This window comes from Triplophysa dalaica, chromosome 8 (assembly GCF_015846415.1).
Source record: "Triplophysa dalaica isolate WHDGS20190420 chromosome 8, ASM1584641v1, whole genome shotgun sequence".
NCBI classification, from domain to species: domain Eukaryota; kingdom Metazoa; phylum Chordata; class Actinopteri; order Cypriniformes; family Nemacheilidae; genus Triplophysa; species Triplophysa dalaica.
This window is the reverse complement of record NC_079549.1, coordinates 7,044,771-7,072,205: the sequence shown is the minus strand read 5'-3', so window position 1 is coordinate 7,072,205 and position 27,435 is coordinate 7,044,771. Positions and strand designations below refer to the sequence as shown.

At 38.2% G+C, this 27,435-nt stretch overlaps 1 protein-coding gene across 3 annotated transcripts in view; it reads right to left on the bottom strand.

The window, feature by feature from the left end:
- Positions 1-27,435, bottom strand: part of vwa8 (von Willebrand factor A domain containing 8) — a 101,827-nt gene that overhangs the window by 70,033 nt on the left and 4,359 nt on the right. For all 3 annotated transcript variants that reach the window (XM_056754725.1, XM_056754727.1, XM_056754726.1), the window contains exons 6-20: positions 24,492-24,659; positions 23,865-24,029; positions 23,717-23,766; positions 23,529-23,637; positions 22,895-22,999; positions 22,603-22,734; positions 22,254-22,388; positions 21,984-22,061; positions 17,568-17,728; positions 16,829-16,942; positions 6,553-6,721; positions 6,044-6,121; positions 2,244-2,359; positions 1,917-2,020; positions 1,465-1,571 (exon numbers count right to left, since the gene is read on the bottom strand). In XM_056754725.1, the coding sequence (XP_056610703.1) occupies positions 1,465-1,571; positions 1,917-2,020; positions 2,244-2,359; positions 6,044-6,121; positions 6,553-6,721; positions 16,829-16,942; positions 17,568-17,728; positions 21,984-22,061; positions 22,254-22,388; positions 22,603-22,734; positions 22,895-22,999; positions 23,529-23,637; positions 23,717-23,766; positions 23,865-24,029; positions 24,492-24,659 (1,791 nt within the window). The remainder of the gene's footprint in view (positions 1-1,464; positions 1,572-1,916; positions 2,021-2,243; positions 2,360-6,043; positions 6,122-6,552; positions 6,722-16,828; positions 16,943-17,567; positions 17,729-21,983; positions 22,062-22,253; positions 22,389-22,602; positions 22,735-22,894; positions 23,000-23,528; positions 23,638-23,716; positions 23,767-23,864; positions 24,030-24,491; positions 24,660-27,435) is intronic.

The following is a 27,435-nucleotide window of genomic DNA, read 5'->3' as shown; positions in this document are numbered from 1 at the left end:
GTCGTGTCGCGAGTCGAGGGGACATGTTCTCGTTTACGCCTCAGTGGACTACTGCACTTCTTCCTAGTTCTCGAAAGGCAAAAAAGCAGGTCACTGAAAAGTGGGACAAGAGGAACTTTTTTCTCTACCATTTACAGAGTCTCTGAATGGAGAGGAAAGATGGCAGCACATTAGTATCTGGGTCATCCTTTACTCATATGAAGGAAATAACGTCTTGTGTGGGTAGTGCGGGTGGGGAATTTTAGTCCGTTCCAAAAGAGTTCTAATGGTTAAATCTAATTTTAGTAAAAAGTCCCAATTTCATTACTTCTAATAATGCATCTTAACGTGACCATTGTTGGTTTCATACTGTAATTTCAGCTGTTTTAAAATATAGTTTTTCTGCATTTCTGTTTGGTGTTACAGACAGCACACCATTAACCCTTGAATGCTTTTCTTTAGCATTTGCATTTCATGTACTTAAAAGGCCTACTTAAAGGAAGTGTTCAGCCAAAATTGAAAATGTAAAAGTTAATTTTACTCATCCACAAGACATACATGATATAGGTGACTTTTCATTAGTGAAACAGTAAAGGAGACTTTTAGCTGAAACCATCGTCCTTTGTGATTCATAAAATCGCAATGTTTTTCAGAATCAAAAGTAGATATAGGCAAGAACACAAAAAAAGAATATCAAAGTGCCACTGTTACAGCAAAAATCATATTATTCTACTGTAGAAAGAAGTAACCTATGATGACATGAGGGTAAATTAAAAGCAAATGTTAAGGTGAACAAACATTTTAAGTCCTTCTGCAAAGCATGGGAACAACAAGTTGCTTAACACAGCAAACCTCATGCATATGGAAACGATATCTAGATAAACACAGGGCTGTTTGATCTCTTTTTGAGTAGATGACAGCAGTAAGAGGCTTAACTCAGAATTATGAAAATGCCTTTATGAGAAAACCTTTAAATACCTAACAATAAAATACAATTACACCCCATCAACTCATTGTAGATCTGTCAATACCCTTCTGTACTAGTGTGTGTGTGTGTGTGTGTGTGTGTGTGTGTGTGTGCGCATGGCCAAGGTGTCTTTATCGCTTGTCTCTGAGGTCTGACCTTTGATTTAGAGAGTTTAGAGAGAGAAGAAGACTAAGCTATGCGCATACCAGACAAGTCATTAGATGTTGCTCTGTACCACAGGCAATGCGTTTTTGATGATATACTGACCCTGATGCATTGATACTAAGGATCATGTCAACATGAGCCTATCGTGTCCTCCCTCTGGACAGTTGGCCGCAGAGGATGGTAATATTACCAGCTGCACTCATAAAAAGGTTCTTCACAACGATGCCATAAAAGAACCAATTAGGTTCCACCGAGAAGCTTTTTTTTTTCGCCACAAAAAAACTTTTCTGAAACAGAAAGGCTCTTCAGATGCACCTTTTGAAGCACCTATTTTTGTGTGGTAATGAGCTTACCTGAACATTTTCATAAAAGAGCACGTCTGGGATCTTCATCTTCTCATCAGGGACATATACCGGAGCGGAGACATTACCGATGGTTAGAAGTCCATCTTTTACTGTGCCTAATAGGGGACAGAAATAAGGGCCACGTCAGCTCTTTTTGTCACATTTCTATAGCCAAGCCAAACCTATTTCCAGCTACAGTATCAACTTTTAACGCACTGCACTGTAAAAGATCTCAAATGTAATTCTCAGAAAGAGTCTCCTATAGAAGGAGTGGTAATGGGAAGAAAATATCAAGTCAGGCTAAATTGTCTAGGCCAATCAGAACATCTTGAGGGGTGTGGCCCACTGAATTGAAATTAAAACATTAAACTGAATGGAAGATTATTTTTACAGTCTGTATTTTCTTAGCTGTGGTTGTAGCTTGGCTATGATGAGACCAGGACGGCGGTAAAATGACTCACAGGTATAATGCTGGTCCTGTTCAGCTCTTGGGTCAGGCTGCTCCTCTATTGAGCAGTTGGTCAAACTTTTTTGAAGAGACGAGCGAGCCAGGCTGGGGAGGAACCTACAAATCCAACAGACAAAAAATTTAAATGATGTATTCCAATTTCCAAGTAATTTTAAAGATTTGTTTTAAAGGTCACGTAAGCCATTTCTAAGCCAATATTATCACACTCCATGATGTCCGCAATCGATGACCTGCCATTGTTTATTTTAAATATGTTCAAATGTATGATCAATTAGTATGTTGGTAGCCTTGAGCCACCTATGAATGTGTTTGGGTTCACCTGGACAGACAGGCTTTGTTCACAGCGTGAGCAATGTTCTCCTGTGGATACTGAGAAAGACGTCGGCAGATTCTTAGCAGCTGCCTGGTGGACAGTGAGGATGCAAGGGACAAGGCCTGAATATAAAAGACATACACAGATACACCAAAAAATAATAATGTTTACATCCCATAATCACAAGTATTCCAAATGTAAAAACACCATTTACAATTTCTGTCCTCTGTCAGCAATCAAAGGTATGCTGCAAAGTATCTTTATACAATTAAAAGTAGTGGTGGGCATAGATTAATTTTTTTAATCTAGATTAATCTAGATTAATTCCAAGATTAATCTAGATTAATCTAGATTAAAATGGCTCATTTGAATTCTGCCGAAGGCATTCGGAATATGTGTGCTACCCAAATAATGACTAAAAGTAAGTCTTTGAGAACGGGTTTCTCAAGCCAGGTGGCGCATTAGACCAGGGGCTCATCTCCTGTTTCCAAAATGCATCACAAACTGCTTGAGAAAGCTGTTCTACTATGATAATTGGTGATCAAAATTAAATTATGTTCAATAAGATGAACGTGTGTTTACTTCCATATTAGCTAAGGGATGATTTCCGTTTAGGTGGTACTTGAGACTGGAAGAGCTCCTACAGTACATTTACATTTAGTCATTTAGCAGACGCTTTTATCCAAAGCGACTTACAAAGAGTGAGGGAGCAACAAGCGACCTGTCATACAGGAGCCATAATACATTAGAGCTCAATACAAAGTTACTGGTTTCAACTAAAGCTAGACCACTACCTGTTGAGAGAAAGTGTTTTTTTTAAACCAATTCCGCATTGCACAAGGTGCAAACAACCTTAGTCTTGTCGATGATTCTATTGGGAAGGAAGCTTCTTAAAAATTAATATTCCCTGAAGCAAACCCGGCGGCTTCATAGCTGCATCCATGTTAGCACGTCACGTTTGATGCGGTAATTTCACAGTAACGTTATGTTGTGTTCAGACCAAACGCGAATGGCGCGTCAAGCGCGAGTGATTTATGTGTTAATGCAAAGAGCCAATAGACCTACTTGCTGCGCGAATCGCGCGAATGAAGCCCTGTTTATGAAATGATGAGGCGGCGAGAATGAAGCCCTGGTTATGAGATGATGAGGCTGCTTCTGCTTCCGCGAATGACGCGAATCACGCGAGTTGAAAAATCTCGTTCTCGCCCCGTACAGTGCAGTTAAGCTGGTATACATCCGCGCTAAAATATCAAGGTGAAAATCATCATAGCTTGCGTAGTATAGACCCAGCTCCCAACACAACTTTGAGAATAGATTAACGGCGACATTTTTTTTAACGCGCGATAAGAGTCTCACGGCGTTAACGGCGTTAACGCCGTTAACGGCCCACCACTAATTAAAAGCCTTTTTTATTTCTATATTTTGCTGGCATTGATGCAGAATATGATTTATGTATTTTCATAAAAGAAGCAAAGAGCTGCAAAAGGCCTTCTCGGGACCTTTCTATAATTTTTCTACCTCTTTTATGTTTGTGAGTGGATATGTATTGCTAACTATTTACTAGTTATCCACACACAGCACTTGTCAATGTGGAGAGCAACATCGGTGTTCTGCAAATAAAGATACTTGTCATTGTCCCCATTTAGAAGTAGATTTTTTATATTTCTGATCGATAACTTAAACCTTTAAACTAAACTACCATGTGCTCTGAAATGGCTCAGTTGCTTGTAGAGAAGCAGCAGATCAGGTGAGATTTAAACCTAATTCAAAAAAGATATTGGTGAAGCCACTTTTACCATCGAAACAGTAATACTGACAAAAACTACATTCTTAACCTACTTCTATTATTCTGTCTAAAACTTCATTCAAATTTGTTGTTTTTCAGTAATTGGAAAAAACACTAATGATTTTAAATGATTAAATACATTGTTTTTAATACAAAACTTTTTATTGATCAGATATGTGCATAACCCAGTGACAAACATAACGGGTGACTAATGATAATGTTAAATAAAAATCACAAAATATGGAGGTATGCGATTTCAGATGGACAGCAGTGATTTGTGAATATCTTGCAAACTTAATTTATACAATTAGTATTATTTTGGTAATAGTTTTTACTTTACCGTTATTTTTATTTGATTATATGATTTGGGATATGATATGATTAGTTCATTAACTTCTGAAAGAATTACAGTCTTCTATCTTTGGCCACATTCAATTTTAAATACATACTGCTTCAAACCAATTGATCTCAACGCTGGACTGGTAAACTTAAAGGGGTGATTTCATGAAAAACAGACCTTTTCCATGTTTAAATGCTAAAATAAGGTCTCTTGTGCATCTGCCAACTCAGAAAACGTGAAAAAAATACCAATCATTAACTTTTTTATGTGAGCCTGTCTCTGCAAGCCTGTGAGAAAACGACCGCTCCAGAAATCGTTCTTATTATAATATTTCCGCCCCTTGTTCTGAACGTGTCCACCCATTGCGCCGCCGCCATTGTTGTTTTCGCATGTCTGAAGTTCCAACACCATGGCAAAAGTAGCAAAGCTTATGAACTATTCTGTTGTTGGCTGCACAGACCAACATAGAACAATGTTCCCAGACTCACGGGAGACAAGAGAGCCATGGATTTATTTATGGAAAGTATACACACTGAACGAGGAAAAGGTGCAAATAAAGATATTGTAAGTACGGTATTTTTTAAGTAAGTACCCAGGGACCTGTGGCAACTTAAAAGTAGATAAAATGTCACTGTGACACATTTGTCCGTTCACTTTTAGAAAGCAATGTCTGTGGCTTGTAAACATGCGATGGGATTATCCTGTGTAACATTAACGTTAATTTGACTTAGAGAAATAGCGATGCGTTTGTCTCGAGTATCTTCAATTCAGAAAACTGTGTGTATGGTTTGTAAACACGCGGCACGGATCTCTCTCCTGAATGCGGTCGTGACTGGACCAACAGGCACCGGAGGGGCTTCGCGAATGCCCTCAGGGGAAACCGGTGTTTATCGAAAACAATGTGTTTGGTGTTCAAAGATGAGACCCTGTTTCTCATTCGCTTTATGTGACTTCACATACTTTATTGTTTTGTTGCTGGAAGCACAGGCTTAAAAAAAATCGGTTTCCCGCCAAAGAGAAGTTATTACGGCAATCAGTGTTTGTACTGTTTTACAGCAGGTGGCACTGTTGCACACCTTAGGGAAAAATTACAGAATCCCAGAGCGTATATGTTTTATCGGTTTTTAATGATTGTTCTGAAGGAAATCTGGGCGGATCTTTGACAAAAAAACGTTAATTATCTCAGCTGTTCAATCAAAGTGATGCATTTTTTAAGCAACCTACCCACATCTACGGAGTGATAAAAAACGAACAAATGAAGATAGAAGAATACGGTTTCTTTTGTTTAAAAACTGAGACTCTTTCAATGTTTTTCAGTTTACATATTGTTTGTCCATATATTTTTTTAGAAACTTTACTGTAAAGCCATTAAATTTGGTGAAAATGTCAAAAAACCCTGGCGTAGGCTGGCAACCTTTTTTTTAAAAAAAGACTGGGAGGGAATGAGTTAAAGTGACACACACCAAACCAGTGCGTTTCTCCTCACATGCAAAAGTGGGCATGTAGCGCATGGTATATTAAAAGATCTGTGGTGTTTTTTTAGATAAAACTTTGCAGACAGATTATGTGGACCTATGATTTATATTACATTTGTGTTAAACTAGAAAAAAATCACCCCTTTAATGGAACCATATTTTGAAATCCATGAAATGGAAATGGAGTTTACAGTAAAGAGCTTACCGTTGGATCGTTGGACTTTCGCAGGCTGTGTGTCAGGTGTAGCAGCTGCTCCACCGCCTCTTTAGGAACACTTGGGATCTATAAAAATTCACACAGAGCACTATTCACTATTCAGAGCACACAGGTTCAGTTTTAAAATAACAGGCTGAGCACAAATCCAGTATATGCCTTTATATTTACCCAGTTTTAATTTAATTTTTACCAAAGGAGGTACATGGTTTATCTTATCTATGATTCTGTAAATGACAATGACCTTTGCCAAAGGTTTCAAAATACGGAAAATCAAGTCTAGGAAAAATGCTTATGGCAAACTGGAATAAATAACTGCAATAATGTTGTTGTAATAAATTGTCGAAACAAATTAAGTTCAAACATTGGTCAAAGCTACATAATGAAAATCACACACCTAAAATATGTATTAATTCTAATTCATTATTCAGCATGTGAACATGATACAAAATACGAAGCATGATTTATTTTACATTTATAATGAGCTTGGAGCAACATACCATGGTCTGTATAACAGAAGTTTCTTCAGCTTTGGCCAGTGGTTTGATGGTGTGAAAGAAAAACATGGTGAGAATCTCCGGGCCGAGCCACTGCTGTTTGATACTGCCGACCTGCGGAGGCTCTGCCAGGGCAATGATACGAAATGATGGGTGGATAGGGAAAATCGATCTGTGAAGAAGAACCACAGTGACAAGTTTGACAGTTTTATTTATTATTGATTTAAAAAAGCACAGCTTCTTTTCACTACATACCTGAGGAACAAAGAATTAACAAAAAAGTGCAAACCCTGGTCACCATACTCTTTGATTATGAAAAATAGTGGCCACAACAACAACAGATTTTGAAGAAAACAAATCATAGGGGTTTTTCTGCATTCATGAAATACCTGCATGACCAACTACATTTACAAAATGTGCATTATGCAACCATTGCACACTACATAGATAACAATTTACCACTGTAAGGATAGAACAAGCCAAAATTAAAGTAACATTTACCCTCACAAATGATTTCATACAATCTCTAAAGCCAATGGACAACCAGGTGAACAGAACAGCCATTACAGCAACGTCAGTCTTTGTTAAAATTATTATGATATGTTTCACTGCCATAGGCACTTGACCACTGATGACTATAAGAAAACAAGAGTAGGTGAAGCCACTCCATTGATCTGTCAAAGTGAATAGGATATGCCCATGTAAAGATCCATGCCCTCACTGAACTGTGGCACAGTTGATGCTGTATTGCTGACAATCACTTGCATGCAAGCTGCATCTAGACCTAATCCAAATAGACAGCTACATCTATTTATAAACAACAAAGCCCCCTGCATGAAATGCATAGATACACCTACTGATGCACAGATTTTTCATTATCACACCATTTTAGATCTTCATTAGATCAACTGCCTCTTGTTGCCTGGCAACACATTCTTACCTTCCAACCATGTGCCCTTGCTTTCAAAGACACCAGCGCTCATTTCTTACATTATGGATTGGAGCACTTGCTAGAAGTGATCAGGTGCATCACTTTCATCTTTATCCCAAACACTTAAAAATGTGTTACTGAACTACAGTACAAGAAAGTCCAAAACGTTGAGCCTGTTGGTTTCATAAAGGTATCAAAATGCTAAAAAGAAATGTAGAGAATTACAAAAGCAAACATGCAAAAAACTTACATAATGCTTTTTCTATGTTTTTAATAATATGTAAAATAACAGCGTTAACATTCTGAAGGTAGGTGGAATACAATGTAATAGCCGATTCGTCTAATTACAAGACAGAAAGAAAGAATGTACCAAGAATAGTACCAGCAGACCTCATCTACTGTCAGGGCTCTTATATTCTGCTTTAATGCGCAATGGCCTTGGGGGTCAAAGACGCTAGCCCTACCCACATAGCCAAGCAAAGTGAGACTTATAGTAGTCTCATTATTAATGCTGTGTAGGAAGGAGTGTATGTGAGTCGACAGAGATTTGCTAATTAAGAACAGTGTTGGAACCACATAAAGAGAGCATAAGTGTTGCTTGAGACTGCGGGTGGAAAACATAAGAAGAGGAAGTGGCTTTATTTCAACCTCAGACACGCCACCACAAACATCCTTCCTAACAGTCTAGGTGGGGCTCCATGAGCAGGACACAAATATTCACCCAACACTGAGTGTGTTTACATGCAAAGTCTTACTCCATTTATCCTTAATAAGCTGATAACAAGTGGGTCATGTAAACGTGAAAAATGGTTTTCTTTCATCAGGTAGATTTCGTAAACGGTATAGGCAAAACCTGCTCAACAGAGACCCATTTTGCCCATTACTCCGATTTCACGCTGCATGTAAACGCCTTTACCGGTTTTCTCTCAGTTTTGTTAATGTGCTCATGTCTGACAGCGAAATAATAAAAGTAATAGTAAAATAATGCATAAAAGTCCGCTCTAAAATCATGCAGTTATTGTAGAAAAGTCAAAATGAAGAACTATTGTTGCATATGCAGGTAGCCTACTGCGGACATGAGAAGATATATAAAAATTCAGATTCTGACAGTTTTCCGACTGCAATTTTAATTACTAAATAGTCTATCTCAAACTTCCATGTAAAAGTAGTTTAATGAATAGCCGGTTTAGAGCTATGCATGTAAACACATGAAAACAGGTTTATTTTTAAGCTGATACTTTTAAAGTTATCTGTTTATTTTGTGCATGTTATTGCACTCACTGATTTCTCCGGCAAGAGTCAAGACACTCAAAATTGTGTAATTGCTTAGACCATAAAAGAACAATTTTACTTTAACTTTCATGTTCCCATTTATGAAGAATATGGACTGTTATACATGTGACAATTCGGAAAGTGGCATATTTTATATACATACATATGGGGGAGCATTGTTAGATTGGAGACTATAGTGTATTGCAATACATATGATTTAAAAACTACTTAAAATTGAAACTCATCAGAGAAAGAATTCATAACCAGTACTTAATGTTAAACCTGACATAAAGAAGTTAATAATACAGCGGGGAAAATAAGTATTTTACACATCAGCATTTTTATCATTAAGGGGATTTCTAAGTGGGCTATTGACACAAAATTTCCACCAGATGTTTCCATCAAGCCAAATATTGAATTCATACAAAGAAATCAGAACATGTAAGTATACAAGTTCAGACATAATAAATAAAGTGAAATGACACAGGGAATAAGTATTGAACACACTTTATTTAATACTTTGTAGAAAAGCCTTTGTTGGTGATAACAACTTCTCGACGCCTCTTGTATGGAGAGATCAGTCGTCTGCATTGCTCAGGAGTGATTCTGGCCCATTCTTCCACACAAATGGTCTTTAAATCTTGAAGGTTCCTTGCGCATCTTTAATCAACTTTGATCTTCAGTTCTCTCCATAGATTTTCTATGGGATTTAGGTCAGGTGATTGACTGGGCTATTCAAGCAGCTTGATTTTCTTTCTTTGAAACCACTTCATTGTGTCCTTGGTCTTGTGTTTGGGATCATTGTCTTGCTGAAATGTCCACCCTCTTTACATTTTCAGCTTTCTGGTAGATGGCAGCAGATTTTTATCCAGAATGTCCGGGTACATTTCTCCATTCATCCTGCCTTCAATAATATGAAGTCTGCCAGTACCCTTTGCTGAAAAGCAGCCCCAAACCGTGATGCTTCAATCCCCAAACTTAACTGATGGTATGGTGTTCTTGGGGTGGTGGGCAAGGCCATTTCTTCTCCGAACATGGTGTGTAGAATGACAATTCAATTTTGCTTTCATCCGACCATACTATAGTCTCCCAATAATCCACAGGCTTCTCCAAATGCTCTTTCGCAAACTTTAACCGAGCCTCAACATGCCTTTTGTTTAGCAATGGAGTCTTGCGTGGTGAGCGTGCATGAATGCCATGGCGGTTCAGTGCATTGCTTATAGTTTTCTTTGAAACAACAGAACCTGCTGATGCAAGGTCTTCCTGAAGTTCTGCCCGAGTGGTTCTTGGCTCTTGGAGAACTCTCCTGATTTTTAGCTCTTCTGATATTCTTTGGACTCCTCGGACAGGGATCTTACGTGGAGCACCTGATCGTGGTCGGTTTATGGTGAACTGATTCCATTTCCATCAAAATGCTTTTCAACGATAAGATTACAAAGATCTACAGAGAGTTTTTTGCTTTTACCCATCATGAAGTCATCATGAATTCTTTCCTGTGTGCCTCCTAGGTAATGAGAAGCCTTTATAGGCAATCAATTAGGACTAAAGCAGCTGATATCAATTAGTACTGGTAGGGGGCAGGGTTTCTCTCTCAATACTGACAGATTTTAGGTGATCTCCTGTCTTTCTATGCCATTTTGCAACTTGTTAACTTCATGTGTTCAATACTTATTCCCTGTGTCATTTCACCTTATTTATTATGACTGAACCTGTATACTTAAATGTTCTGATTTCTTTGTATGAATTCAATATTTGGCTTGACGAATTTTGTGTCAATAGCCCACTTAGAAATCCCCTTACTGATAAAAAAGCTGATGTGTCAAATACTTATTTTCCCTGCTGTACATCTACAATTAACTGTAACTTAAGTTACTGTATGAAGAAAATGATCTGAAAAAATAAAAAGTAGAAAGACAGAATGTGTGCAGTTGATATAGATGAGTAAATTAGATGAAATGAATGAGACTAGAAAATACCCAGAGTCCTTTTTTTGACCATGTCACTAAACCCAACTTGAGACAACTGATTTATTGGTAACCCCCTCCCTTGACAACAGATCAACCAATGGTATTTGAGTATCATTTGCATGAGGACCGGAACTCTGACATCTTAAAGGCCCGATTATACTTGACTTTCCGCATCCGTGTCCATCTCGCAGGACAACAAGAACAACAACTAAACAGTATGAAGAAGTATATGCTCCTTAGCTTACTGTTCGTGGTTTTAGCGTGTTGATTTTGTATCATTCTTTTCGACAACGGGACACTGCAAACTTTCTGAGTGTGTATTGACACCTAGTGGACTAGTGCACTTTTTCGCGCATGCGCTGTTGTACGTGGGCTGTGCGGACCACTGACGACCCTTCTGATGACGAAAATTGCGTCTTGCAAATGGCACACAGACGTATGGACCATACTTCTGCCTTAAGGTTTCAGCGCTATAGAGAAACATTGTAAGATCTGAAGCTCTCATCGGCTTTATGGTGTCTATGCAACAAAAATGGTAAAACTAAGTGCCTGGGATACTTGTTACACTAATTCTAGGTATCCTGAGAGAATAGGGAATGGAATTTATTTAATTCTGCGTAGTAATTGGCCGTAGTAACCTTAAAGATTCAACCCCAATCCCAGTGAAATTATAATTTTCTGGTTGTCATCTATCATCAAATTATAGTTTTCATCTGCTCAAGCAGAACTTTAATGTGGTATTGTGCTTCTGAAAGAATCTCTTACTAAAACTAGCTAATGTTAAAGTTAGTGAGTCTATTCTAACGCACAAACCTAAATAGCTAACTGTTTTCACGTCATGTAAGTCAAAAACACATCAACTAAGGTCTACATTTCAGTGCTTCTCCGTATTAAACTGGTTAAAAGTAAATTAATTGAATCCCTTAATTTACACCCTATGGTATATGAACAGTGTTGATTCTGAATGTTGTCATGAGGCTTGTCCTGCTTGCATGTAATCTGTAAACCCTTGCTTGCAAATTAATCTTGTTATCCACCATATTATTTTAAAAATAGTTTATACTGTATATCCCTCCATTGAATATTTAAGGCTCGCTTGAATGTTCCTTGATGGGAGTGTGTCCAAAATGCACCAACAAATTCTAGGGACAAGGCTTTTACACTATCAGCAGCCGTTGTAAAACAATTAAGAAATCCATTTACTTGTCCGACTAAGCAACCGTATCTAAGGGGGGTGGGGCTCACAGATCAATAAAAACAGTCAATTTTAACTGATGAATGAGAACATCACATTTCACACCACTGTTCTGGGCATTTGGCAGACCCCCAATATACAAACATCTAAGCCAATAGTTTTGGATCAATTGTGGGCTTACGAATGAAAAAAGTATATTTCAGTTGTGACACAGAAATAGATTTTCTTCGCTATTTTAACTCTACACAAAACATATACTATTAACATTATGAATTTAACTATTCTGGTGCTGGTTGCTGGGGCCGGATGATTTTAGTGAAGCCCCAAATGTTTTTATTTACGAATACAAATTACTTAAGCGCAGTTTACACGAGCAAAGAATATTTGAAATTTTCAGAATGTTGCAAGCGCACAAGTGCTTTGAAAAAATGACGTAGCTTGCGCTTTTCAAGTGCTTTTTGAAATGTGAACGGTCCCATATGTATATGTGTACCATGTTTTCTGTCACATATGGATGTCTCTGGGCTAAGCCCCAGATATCCACTGACCCTAGAACTGCACCTGCTGATTTCTTATGTAAGGTTTTTCCTTCATAGAGAAATTGGAGGAGGCCGCCTCCATTAAATGTTAAAGGCTCTTGCCAAAATTATTTAGGGAGTCTTTACCAGAAATGCTGCGTGCATTTATTAGACTGTCATTTGTAACTGCAGTTGTGATATTACGCCACAGTGGAGGCGCTGTTTCGTTATCAGCACACTGAGGAGCTAAAAAGAGTTTGTTTTGCATCAATGTACGTTTAATTTCTTTCCATTCCATTCCCACGGGGAGCCTGTGCCTATCTCAGGAGTCATCGGGCATCAAGGCAGGATACACGCTGGATGGAGTGCCAACCCATCGCAGGGCACACACACTCACTCATTCACTCACGCACTCACACCCTACAGACAATTTTTTCCAGAGATGCCAATCAACCTACCATGCATGTCTTTGGACCAGGGGAGGAAACCGGAGTACCCGGAGGAAACCCCCGAGGCACGGGGAGAACATGCAAACTCCACACACACACAAGTCGGAAGCGGGAATCGAACCCCCAACCCTGGAGGTGTGAGGCGAACGTGCTAACCACTAAGCCACCGTGCCCCCCTCGTTTAATTTCTTAATTTTCTTAAATTAACATGACGTACATCATTGTAATGTCTTTAGCTGTGCAAGTTGAATCAGCAGACACTGTACACAGCAAGTTCGCCACGCCAGTATGAACGCACATTATGTTCAGAACGACTTGCACATGAATGACTCATTTGAACAGATTCATTTAAATTATTGAACTTTTCAGTAACTAGCGGATACAAGAGATCATTGAATCATTCAATGTGAACCACAGAGAATGCAAGATTTGAATGAGCTTTGCTCATTTAGAAAGACTGGTAGGCTATTGTGGGATGAAAAGTTAGTTGAAAATTATAAAAAGCTTTATTTGATTAAAAAAAAACATTTCTATTTGGTTGAATAAAAGTAATGTTTTATACAACTTAATAATTGTTATTTTTATATTATTTTATTAGAACTTTTAAAATGTCAAACTCAAAGTCACTTTGGTTAAGCCACTTAAAGGTAAGGTAGGCCCACGTGTGTGTGTACAAGATTAGGATCTTGCACCTCCGCCTCATTTTGAGTCAGGAAAAACACTGCTATGTTTAAAATAATAAAAATAAAATAAATAATAATAAATAAAGCAATGCTTATAATAAAAATGCTTAGTTTTTGTTTTACAGCCTATTTTAAGACCGTTATATTCAGAAAGATATAAGTAATACATATAGGGATATATACTGTACAGCTTTCCTTTTTGGGTGCAAAAGACACCTGGCAACCTCCAGAAACTGAATAATGGGGGAAATTAAGATGCAGAGAGGATATAGATGGTAAATGCCAAGGAATCAGTGTTTAAAATAAATGATTACCTTGACTTGCATCAGGATGCATAACAATTATCTGAATTATGTTTCCATATGCAGTGTGTGTGCCCTGCGATGGGTTGGCACTCCATCCAGGGTGTATCCTGCCTTGATGCCCGATGACTCCTGAGATAGGCGCAGGCTCCGCGTGACCCAAGGTAGTTCGGATAAGCGGTAGAAAATGGATGGATGGATGGATGTTTCCATATGCATGTTGAACAAGCATGATATCTAATTTCTTAATGAACAAACCACACAAGAGTTCTAAAATTATTAAACACTGTTAAAATGACCAGTCATACTTTGTGTATTATGTTATGTTTTGAAAATATGACTGTTAAAACCAGCCAATTAACAACACTAAATTGGATGATTCTCAATAGTGAAAGAAGGTTCTGTCATAAAATTTCTCTAAATTACAGATCTGAAGGCAAGAAAGGACAGACCAAAGTAAACAGCAAGTGTTAAATTATAGCATTATAAAGCATAATGTTAAATTACAAAAACATAACATCAGCCCTGAGATAAGACTAATTTAAATTGGACTGTCTGGTGGCCAGTTTCATGTTCTTGTAGTTTGCAGATGAAAGCAGCCATTGTCACGGCCAAAAAAACAAACAGCTCAATCATTAACCTACAGTAAAAAATTTGATCAATTAATACTATCAATTAAATAGTAAACGCTAATTTTAAAGATCCCATTCCCCACAATACCATTTTCAACCTTTAATTAGTGTGTAATGTTGCTGTTAGAGCATAAACAATACCGGCAAAATGATAAAGCTCAAAGTTCAGTGCCAAGTCAGACATTGTCTAACAGAATTCGCATTTCAAGGACTACAGAGAACGGCTGGAATCGGACTACAGCCCTCTACTTACAGGGTACATGATGTCACTATTCTGAGTGCTTTTAATAACCTCCGCCCAAAGGAATACAGCAAAAAAGGTCTTCCTGAGAGAAGAGGAAGAGTAGTGTTCGGTTATCAAAGATCGTAAACATTTGACTGAGCTACGCGCTAAACTACTTTCACTTTCATGACATTGCTACAGTTGGTAATGAGAATTCAGTACACACGTTCTAAGATAACCAATGGTCAAATAACAGCTTCCATAACTTTTACATCGCCGGTGAAAGCTGTTCTGTGTAATACACTGATATTGTGTGTGTATGTGTGTGTGTGCGCGCATAGCCTACCTCTAAAAACTTCCTTTGAAGTCCTGCTTGGACTTCTGGTCCAATATAAAAAGGCAAAACTAATGCTTCAGTTATTAGTGTTAGTGCTATTCGGTCTGGTGTCATTTTCCTCGCCATAGTAGGGGGAAAAATCGCGATCTCTAACAAATATTGACGTTTTACATTTAGTAATTTAGCAGACACTTTTATCCAAAGCGACTTACAAAGAGTTTAGGAAGCAATAAGCGATATGTCATACAGGAGCAATAATATAATAGCAGACCTACGTTAGACTTCCGCATATTTTTAACTGATAAAGTGAAGTTGATGCCATTGTTACTGTTTATTGCTAAACGTTTATGAACACACGTGCACTGAGAGGGGCACAGACCAATCACAACAGTCTCAGAAGCGTAAGCTCGCTGATATTGTGTGTGGGACATCTTCACAGACACACTCTAAGCGGGGAACCAATCACGACAGACCTGGTCAGCTTTACCAATCAGAGAGTTTTTGAGGAAGGGACTTTATATTGACCGGAAGAAATCCAGTTGCTTTGTTAGAAGAGGGACAGTGGTGAACAATAGATTTTAAAAAAAGATTTTTTTTATTAGAAAAATGAACATTCATTGTTAAACCCCCAAAAAACATAATCAAAGCCCCTTAAACAGTTGTCTGTAGCTCTTAATGCAGCGTAGTAGGAAGGGAGCCGAAAAGCTATTGGTGCTATAGACCATTTTGCAAAACATAATTAACACTGGTCCAGAATCTCCTCCTTCCTTCTTTCCTTTCAGTTTTTTTAACATAAGATAAAAGTAGGAACAAATGACAATCAACAAAACATTTATAACATCTTATCAAGAAATCAAGAACGGAAACAGTTAGTACTTCTTTTATACCAGTATCTATGTTTTACTGTGGTGGATGAAATGAATAGAATTTCACCTGCATAAAAAATGGTTTTTAGTCAGTTACTTTTATCTTCTGCTGTAGTGTGTCAGCAGGAAATATAAGTTTAAATTTCCAAACATTCATTCTGCCATTTATTGTAATCAACTTTGTTTGCACAAAGAGTCTGACAATAGCCATTTTAGCTAGGGAATACAACGATTTTGGCCACTGTATATAAAATATTTGTGGATATAACGCTGAATGATCATTTCCATAAATCCCCCTAAGCAGTGCATACAGCACTGTTGTGCTAATTACTTTAAAGTTGCCAAAGAATTAATTGAAACAATAGGTTATATTGTTCTCTTATATCTAGGGGCAGTCGTGGCCTAATGGATAGGGAGTCGGACTCGTGACCAGAAGGTTGCCGGTTCGATCCTCAGGGCCGGCGGGTAATGATTGAGGTGCCCTTGAGCAAGGCACCAAACCCCTACTTGCTCCCCGGGCAGCTGCAGTGATAGCTGCCCACTGCTCCGGGTGTATGTGTGTTCACCACTTGCTGTGCGTGTGTTCACTACTCTCTGGATGGGTTAAAAGCAGAGGTATATTTTGGATATGGGTCACCATATCTGACAAATAGGTCACTTTCACTTTCATCTAGCTCACACAACAAACAGATCGCTACTGTCAGATGTGAAATGTAAGAAGTGGATTAAATCAATACTTACTGCTTGCGGCAGGGGTTCTAACCTCATTATAGTTGGAATTGCCCCCTTCTTAAATCAGTATCAAATATGTATATAATATGTTGACCTCTAACATGAAAACATATTGGTGTTGATTGAAGTGTGCTTCTGAGTTGCTTTTGGAAGAACCTGATTATTTCATTACCTGTCCTGCAGATCCTGGTCACTGAGCTGCAACTCTTCCTTTAACGTTTGGTAACGGTCCCACCTCAAGAGTCGAGTCCCGTCGTACAGGGCCAACTCTCTATCATGCAGCAACCTGAAACAGCAGAAGATATGAATTAACAATAAACAAACAGTTAGAAACAGCATATGTGTCTGCTTAGTTTGAAGCTTATCAGGTCATGTAGACACTGCAGGTAAATTCAGCTAACCATTTTCTTCTAATCGATTAATCTAATTCTGTAGATACACAGTTTGGTTATTGACAAGGTCAGAACATACAACATACTTAACATTCTACTGAAAAAACATTCAGGTAGTAATAAGAGAGTTGAATTTCACTGATAGCATATACAGAACTATAAAAAGCTAACTAGCACTTCCGTATCTAAATGAGAATCACTTCTAAAACTTTGCAGTGTGTTTGTGGCAAGAGACGGATTGTTTCGCTTTAAAATCTCATTGTGCATTAGTGGCGTAGTGCGTAGTGGCAATGGTGCACAAATTGGAGACCATCTTTGAGTCTGACCCACACTGTATAACAGCAGACATAACAGGAGGAGGAGGATATAGACCACTGGTATCAAAACATTTTTTACGCATTACATAATCATGAGTCTGGTTGACAGAAGGTTCATTGCATACTTTTATGGTGGATATTTAATGTGGGTCTTCAGATTCAGGTTAAACTCACCAAAGTGCAGTAAAGGTGTAAAACTGACCTGGAAAGCACAGCTAGAGTGCCCAGGTTCACTCGGTGGATGCCATCTAGTAATACCAGTTTGCCCTCCTGAGCAGCAGTGACCAGCGGCGAAGCCCTCCAGGCTGTGTCTCCATTAGGAAGGGTGTACCTCTGCTGGAGGAGGTCCCGAGCTGTCATATCCTACCAATCACACACACACATACACGCAAAAGCTGTCATTTTGTCTATGCTGTGGTGTGTTGACAGAGATACAAAGGGTCTATACAAGACAATGGCTGGGTAGGACCTCACAGAGCATTACAACTTTTGACGAAATTAAATAACTGAATTTAACATATAATGATAATATTTTGAATGAATTACTCCACTGTGAAAACATTTCGGGTCACATAACTGAAATATTTTTTGTGCAAACATTATATCCTCATATTACAATTCTTAAAATCTTTTCAGACATATTCAAGAAGCAATGTGAAGACTTTAGCGACAAGAAATATGTTGAGAAACTGCAACCAAAACCTCACTCCACCCCTAATCTAAACACTGGACCTTTACATGGCCTGGACGAAATAATGAAGAAGAAGCAGCCAAGAAGAGCCCAGCATAGATCGTAAGATGCTTTAATGCAGTTTAAAATGGTGAGACCTCAAAAAGCTGGTTGATAAAATGCAAAGAGTAGTGGCTACATTATACCTGTAAATAGCCTATACTGTAAACGTATTTGCATTAGCTTTTAAAAAAAAAATATACACATACAGTTGAAAGAAAAGTATGTGAACCCTTTGGGCTTACTTGGATTTCTTCATAAATTGATCATAAAATGTGTTCTGATCTTCATCTAAGTCACAACAATAGAGAAACCCAGTCTGCTTAAACTAATACCGCACAAACATTATACGTTTTCATGTTTTTATTGAACACAACATGTAAACATTCATAGTGCAGGGTGGAAAAAGTATGTGAAACCCTAGGCTAATGACTTCTCCAAGAGCTAATTGGAGCCAGGAGTCAGCCAACCTGGGGTCAATTCAATGTGATGAGATTGGATGTGTTGATTAAAGCTGGCCTGTCCAATAAAAAACATACACCAGTTTTGAGTTTGCTGTTCTGGAGAAGCGTAGTCTGATGTGAACCATGCCTCGCACAAAAGAGCTCTCAGAAGACCTATGATCAAGAATTGTTGACTTACATAAAGCTGGAAAGGGCTACAAAAGTATATCTAAAAGCCTTGATGTCCATGTGTCCACGGTAAGACAGATTGTCTACAAATGGAGAAAGTTCAGCACTGTTGCTACACTCCCTAGGCGTGGTCGTCCTGTAAAGATGACGGCAAGAGCACAGCGCAGAATGCTCAGTGAGGTGAAGAAGAATCCTAGAGTGTCAGCTAAACACTTACAGAAATCTCTGGCACATGCTAACATTTTTGTTGACAAATCTACAATAAGGAAAACATTAAACAAGAATGGACTTCATGGGAGGACACCACGGAGGAAGCCACTGCTGTCCAAAAAAAACATTGCAGCACGTTTGAAGTTCGCAAAAGAGCACCTGGATGTTCCACAGCACTACTGGCAAAATATTCTGTGGACAGATGAAACCAAAATTGAGTTGTTTGGAAAGAACACACAACGCTATGTGTGGAGAACAAAAGGCACAGCACGCCAACATCAAAACCTCATCCCAACTGTGAAATATGGTGGAGGGGGCATCATGGTTTGGGGCTGCTTTGCTGCCTCAGGCCCTGGACGGATAACTGTCATCGATGGAAAAATGAATTCCAAAGTTTATCAAGACATTTTGCAGGAAAACTTAAGACCATCTGTCCGCCAACTGAAGCTTAACAGAGGATGGACGATGCAACAGGACAACGACCCAAAGCATAGAAGTAAATCAACAACAGAATGGCTTCAACAGAAGAAAATACGCCTTCTGGAGTGGCCCAGTCAGAGTCCTGACCTCAACCCGATTGAGATGCTGTGGCATGACCTCAAGAGAGCGATTCACACCAGACATCCCAAGAATATTGCTGAACTGAAACACTTTTGTAAAGAGGAATGGTCCAAAATTTCTCCTGACCGTTGTGCAGGTCTGATCTGCAACTATAGGAAACGTTTGGTTGAGGTTATTGCTGCCAAAGGAGGGTCAACCAGTTATTAAACCCAAAGGTTCACATACTTTTTCCACCCTGCACTATGAATGTTTACATGTTGTGTTCAATAAAAACATGAAAACGTATAATGTTTGTGCGGTATTAGTTTAAGCAGACTGTGTTTCTCTATTATTGTGACTTAGATGAAGATCAGAACACATTTTATGACCAATTTATGAAGAAATCCAAGTAAGCCCAAAGGGTTCACATAAGGTTCGCTTGAGTACTTTTACTCTTTTCAAGATCATCAAGTATCTGTACTAATTGGAGAAAAAAATAGTTCACTACATTATAATGTACTTTTTACTTCACTACATTTCATGAATACATTTTAATGTTTTTTTTACCTTTAATACTTAAGTACATTATAGACATTATATACATTATTGCTTTTACTCAAGTAACATTTTTGAGTAAATGTATATAAGAATTACAAAAAATATTGGACATTGTACTTTCAAGTTAGTGGAGTAAAAGGTATAATATGCTTAATAATGTAGTGAAGTAAAAACAGAAATTTCAAAATGCACTTGAGAGTAAAAATGCTTCAGTTCCCATTTCTCACCTCTGCGATTTCTTAACAATTAAACGCATAATAAGGTGAACTTTTCCACCAGGATTGTTTGCGAGGTTGTCAAAATTCTCCTTAACATTTAAGGAGAGGAGAATTTTTTATATTATCAACAGGTGAATCTACAGAGAGAGCTGAAAAATATCAACAAGAGGAAACGGAAGACAAAACATATTATGTTTAGCAATAAAACATACTCTTAATCTGGTTCATGACATGGTTTCCACAACACTCTACAAAAAAGCACTCAGTGACATTAGGGACGAACCATGGCCTACATGCGTTCATAAAAGGCCTTCAGTGGTCTAACAAGATGAAGCTTGCTACAAAATTCCTCATTTCCCAATACGCTGTGACCTCTTGCTCTTACCGGGCAAAAATAACTTCAGCATCAAGCACAAGCAGCTTCCTTTTCCGGCTCTCTCCCGACTGAGACAACTGAATTCCCGGCATTCCAGCATTAACACACACACAAATATATCGTTTTACTACCTGTGGCATTTACACTCAAATTTGAGAGCCTTTTCACAGCCTGTCTGGTGTGAATCAAAACACAAGAGCACTGTGATCATGTACAGATGGTAACAGGCTACTCAGGGTGTGAAAAGCATCCCGGCCGCTGGTCACTTGCTGGGAAATCAGCTTTATCTGCACACTCCTTTTTTATTGAAGTGTTGGCAAGCACTGTACAGTTGCTCAAATCCTTAACAGGACACAATAAAAATATTCTCAATCCTTATATGCTGTTTGTCTTACATTAACAAATGCGAACGTTACAGGCTTTAAGTTTTAAACACTTATTTAACCTGGACGACACTGGCTTGCCCAAACCTAGAAAGCAATCAAGCTGAAAGGCAGGATTTAGTTAAATAAGCTTACCACAATGTATTGTCTTGTGTACAAAGTAAACATGATTTTTGACCAGAAGGAGGTGGCATGATCGGGCACCTTTTGGAACATCTTTCACATAAGCAGCTTGCTTATCGAGCACTTTAGGCTTTGAAATGGTGCTGCTGTGTTCTGACTGTACAATAGGGCCAAAGCATTTAATAACACTGGGGAAGATCGAGGACAATCTACGACTTAGACCCCAAAATAGAACCAAGCCCAGATCACATAGAAGACATTGCTATTTTAACTTAGAAGTAGTTTGTTCGGTCTTGACAAGAATGACAATATTAAAAACAACGCTCATCACTAATGGAAATCACAGGGAAATGTGTGACCCCTGTGGTGAGTAACCTCTGGCTCTGTGTGCTGATGTCCAGCACAGCGCTGAGCTTTACCCATTAAACCCAAACACTGGTTTATAAACCTCACTGTGCACCTGCAGCTGGACATACAAAAGACAACACCATTCTGATGAGGTACGTTTAGATATCAAAACAGAATAAAAGAAAAATGTGACCCTGAGGGAACCAACCAAATATGTGTATACATATATGCACTTGTCTATGAGGGTGTGAAAAACTTCAGTTGTAATTTGCCTCATAAGATGGTTTGACAGATTTATCTTAAGAGTGATTTGATCACATGCATTGAAGTCTCATTTATTTTCAACAATTATCAACATCATGCCACAGATGCCGTTTACAGAGTTCAACCTCTACTGAACCCAAAATATTTCTTTAATAGTCCTTTTAGTACAGACATTGTACCAATGTGTATATGCACTGACTGATCTTTATTGTGTTCTAAAGATGGTTTGAAATTACCTGATAAAGCATAATCGGTTCGATACTGTAGCCCAGCATTTCCGCAAACTCTCTAGCAATCACAGACTTTCCACAACCCTGAAAAAAAAATGTTATTTCATCATTCAATCAAACACAATCTATGATGCACATACAGTATAAACTATATTGGTGATCTTTCGGGCACTACCTTAACAGACAGTATGAAAAGTGAACTATTGTAAGGTATCAACTCTCTAGTTCAAAGTGGACCTGCTCAATGAGGGTAGCCAAAGGAAGCTGTTTGTGTACCTTGGCTCCGATCAGACAAATGTCTTTGACAAAGTGGGACTGCGTCATCTCAGCCAGCAGGCGGCTGTGGGTAGGGGTGCTGATGAACGTGGTACTGCTGTTGGGTGGGTGAATCAGACGTGTTCCTGAAGGAACCTGCAGAGAGGGCACAGCCAACAATAATGAACACTTGTACTTAGAAATATGTGTTAAACAATGTAAATTACGACCATTAAACTGTTAATTCTCAATTGATATAAAATAGCAAGATCTGCAAAGCGTAACTTGTGGTTGACCTTGAGGTTATCCATCAACTTGGCAACAGATTCTTATCGATCTTACTGTAAAAATGCAACCATTGAGTCCTGACCTGAAAGGTGACGTTCTTGTCTGTTATTTTGAGGGTTACAGCTGCCTGCCCTGTGTGATCTCCACTTACAGGCTCAATGTTCACCACAGCAGTTGGAGCAGGTTTGTTATTGCCATCAGTCAACTCAAACCTCTGTGAGGTTTAATGGATATATAGATTAGTCACAATCATTTTGCATGTTTTGTTACATGCATTGTTAGATCATTAAGGCCTTTTGGCTGTATCTGTGTGAAACAGAGACACCCTGTTATACGGGGAGATGAAAAAAAAAAAAGAAAAGAGCTGTGCTTACACTGAGCATCCCCTTGACCGCAGTGCGTCCCTCTTTTCCCAGCATGGCCTCATATGGGTAAAGCCTCTGGAACAACTGCTCTGCTGACAGCATGGGGAACAGGTTCTGGAAGGTACAACTGATCTTCAAACAACAACTACGCCATGAATGTGAATCTCTTAAATGTAGTGTAATTTTTCTTAGTTTAACATCTTACTACAGAGTTACTAAAAGGAAGTTAATTTCCTCACAAGTGTAGACACTGCGATTCTGTAGTACTATCATGTAGGGTATCCTACCAAAGGAGGGAGAGACCTAACCATCATTTTTTCTGTTTATCTGAATGCAGTAGTTCAGCTGGTGCAGAAAGATGTAGATATCACAGGGCTGTCTAATCGATTAATCATGATACAAATCCATACTGATTTGTGTTCACATAATATATGGGTGTGCATTTACATCAACATGCAAATAAAACCATGACACACACATGTAAAAACAAATATTTGTATATAATCAAATAATGCGCCTGACACAGCTATCAGCCAATAGCAGTCCCACACTGTTCGACCAAAAGCGACTGCTTAAGAGTGTTGACACAAAAATCACACAACTCATATTTATTTGTGAAAATGTCATGTGGTTTGTAATTCACCAGAAGTGTGAGGGCAGATGGGAGATTGTCCACAGGAAAGTCAGGCAAGCTTAAACTGGCAGACTCTTGAGAGCACAGAGTAGTGGCACAAGACAAGAGCTGAGATACCCTAAGAATGACAATCAACATTTTATCAGGCAGGCTTCAAAATCTGACAGCTGCAAATCCATCTTCGAAAACCTATGTACCTTTCAGGGGGCACATTTTGTCCAATTGTGTACAGATGCTCAAGCTGGTCCTTCAAAAAAGATTAACTGTTAGACAGCAAATACTTTTAACATGATACACTGATCAGTACACCTCATTTTTGATGCGGCTCTATATATATGGAAGTACCTTGAAGGGCAGGTAGTAGATGTCTCTGGCCTGGAAGCGTGAGCGAAGCGGGGGATCCAGTGGGTTTCCTTTATATGGAGGCACGGGCAGACCGAGAGCAATGACTCGAAAGTCTTCACTCACCCGTACAATCTTCCACGCATCCAGCTCTTCTTTAGTGTGCTCCTATCAGACCAACACAACATTTATGAGGTTCACATATTCTGGAGTCAACAAAACTGTGTCAACTAATCCTGTGTCATCATAAAAAGCAATACTGATAGGATTAGATTTCGTAAAATGTTAGAGAAAAGCTTAGAACTGTCTTATTAACATATAACTACAGTAGAATAACTACAACACTAATCAGGTTCCAAAAGCAAATAAATTTGTCAGTCAATTAAATGGAGTTACTCTACAGGTGGTCTGCAAATTCGTTTAAGAACTGCACTGTAATATATGAATAAAATGAAATAACAATGCAAAATACAATTTATGATCAGTAGGACCAATGGATCGTTTTTTTATTTTATATTATGTTCATTAATAAAAAACATTTAGCAAAAATTTTCTTTTGGATCCTGTGTTTATGATGTATCTATTTAATATAAGGCATGTCTCTAAACAAAAGCCAGACCAGAGATATACCTCCAGGAGTTTGTCATAGCGCTGTGAAGACATGAGAAAGCGTCCATCCTCTAGCTGCATCTCTCGATTCTCCAGCAGATTATTCAGAACTGGGAGTACATTTCTCTCTGCCTTCTCCAAACCCTCCAAGACCAGAATCCGGCCTTCAGTGGCAGCTCGCACAGCACACTGAAATAAGACAGAACAAACCGAGTCACCTTGAACTTAAACTAAACATGATATTTGGGTTAGTGAGGACTTAGTTTAAATTTTATAAAATTGTAATTAAGTTGAAAGGTTAGTTTAAATTTGAAAACATCAAATAAAATGACCACAAGAAAAGTAAGGTTATTGCATTGCAATAGTAAATGGAATCACTGGTTGAAATTATTAGATTAATATTATTAGATGGTGGCATAGTGATTATTGTCCAACCTAAACTTAAATGTGTGCTGAAGATCCAGCGATCCAAACATGTGTACGAAAATCAAACAGGATTGACATCAAAAGCAGGAAATCTGGGTTACTCCGGTGACCACAAAACAACTCGCCATATAATTAGGTTAACATGTAAATCCATGCCTGATTGTGTGAGAACAGGGCCTATGTAGCCACATGGTCCAAATTGCAGACTACATAGACTTGTTAAAACCGTATATATTCAAGTCATGAAGAAATTATCACAACAGAAAAAAACTTTTACATATGCTATTTTAATTCTTAAAGATGAGTATTAAGTGATTAAATTATCTAATGCAGTGGGACTTTAAAAGCGTCAATCCCAAAGCACGTTTTGCAAAACAAGCAAATGCCTAACGCCGTGTCTAATCCGGACATGGCGCGATGCGACAATCCCATTAGAACAAGTCCGGTGTAGACACGGTGTAAGCAAGTAATTATTAATCATACTTATCAAGACATTAATTAGTTATATTTTAACGGAACATTATGCATGTAAAAAAAGAAATGTGGAAATTCGGTAATTTTTTAAGAATGTTTTAATTTCACTCTGATAAAATACATAAATAATTATGCTTCGCGCAAGGTAGAGAACACATTACATTAAAGACATCATATCAAAACCCTGTCACTTGGGACCAAAATTGGGTAAAGAGATTCATTTTGATCCCCCTCTACAAAATAGTGACATAGTTCATCCCTGGACATTTAATACTTTAGCCTTCCTCATCATTTATAGCGTCCCTGAAACAATGTGTCATGCATTCTGACTTCTTTACAATGTTAAACGTGGAGTCTTCTTATGCTTAACATGGTCAACTTGTCAAAAAAAGAGTTGGGTGTATTACGTAGTATTTCTGTGCTCGATAGACTCCCTCAATGATCGTATAGGTTTCGGATTTTTTTTTTTAACATATAAAACTGTTTTGTAACAACTTTTCTTAGTTCCTTATTGGACAATTCTCCTGGAAAAGTACGTGGCGCGGCCACAGGAGAGCAGGACAAGGAGTATGCGCAGAAGTCACTTTCACTTGTAAGCAGGAGAGAGTATACGTTCGCGAAGTTCAGGTGTTTGATTGTTTACTGTATTTGGGTGATGAATGTTATATAAACAGTGGATATAACACTAGATTTGGAGATCGTTTGAAACTGATATATGGAGCCGTCCCAGCGGCTACTACTCTATAGGTACTCAAGATTAATATGAGATTGGCAGAAACCCTGTGTGTTAAAATTTAAATATATCAAAACCACATTTTAGTAGGGAAACTTTCCACAATTTGGTTGATTTGACACAGACCCTGTAGAAAGAAACCCAACATCCATCTTCAAAAACACATGCACCTCTGCTGGTCAGAACATTTCATTTGGATGAATTTGCTACATATAAAAATTATTAATGGACATTTAAAGCAATCAAGAATGCATACTCGGGGCTGTGCTATAATGCAAATATAGTCACTTTTGCATTGTGTTTATGAACAGCCTAGTCATAACTATACTCACAATTTAGCATGTTTAGCAATTTACCTTACTCACCAAACATAATACAAGATGGACAGTGGATTAGAAAGAAACATATATGAATAGTTGATCATCCTGTCTAAAACATTTTCATTCACATGAGGAGGTTAGTCAACTGAGAATCATTTTGCCTGACACACAAAACTTGTTATATGGGTCTGAAAATGAGCTCAGGGCCCAAGAGAGCAGTGAGATGCTCTAGTTTACACCCAGCCCCCACACACATCCAACCTTTTAAAGGGGTCATATGGCGCGAACACGTGTTTTTCTGTGTCTTTGGAATGTTAAAAGTTGCCCATGCATGTTTTAGACACGTAAAATTGTAAATATGTAAGTGTCAGAACAAAAGATGCACTCTATCTAAAAGCGAATGCTCACCCAGACCTGCCTTAAACGCCTTGTTAACCGCACCCCAACAAATCTACGTCAGTTCATGGTATGAGTTGATTAAGACCAAGTGAGTGTACATGTCAGTACAATAACTCTGATCCAAAAGGTTGAGATCCCATGTACCACAGGATTGAAGTCTTAGAGATGGTTTCTATGGTAACCATGAGTCCAGATGAAACTGAACTGAAAATTAAGGTTAACAGAGTGAACTATTTATGAGGGTAGCTTCCTTGTCACCCGAATAACCTCTTATTCATATGCTTACCTACCCAATAAATTAATTAATTAACATGAAATGTTGAGTTTTAATTATTAAATTATGGTAGAGAAAATGTGATAGAAGAATCATAAAAAAAGTATGAAATTGGTTGCCTGGAACACTGTTTACGAATCATTTGAAATATTTGATTGCAGAATGCAGAACACCACAAACAAGCCCATGCCATGCAAGTGTATGTTGTCAAAAGAAATAGAGGACTTACTAGATATTAAGATTTCTTTTAATTAATGCAAATATTTCAATATAGGTTTGCATTTTTTAATACATTTGACACACTTGAAACATTCAAAACTATCGCTTGTTAAGTTGTGA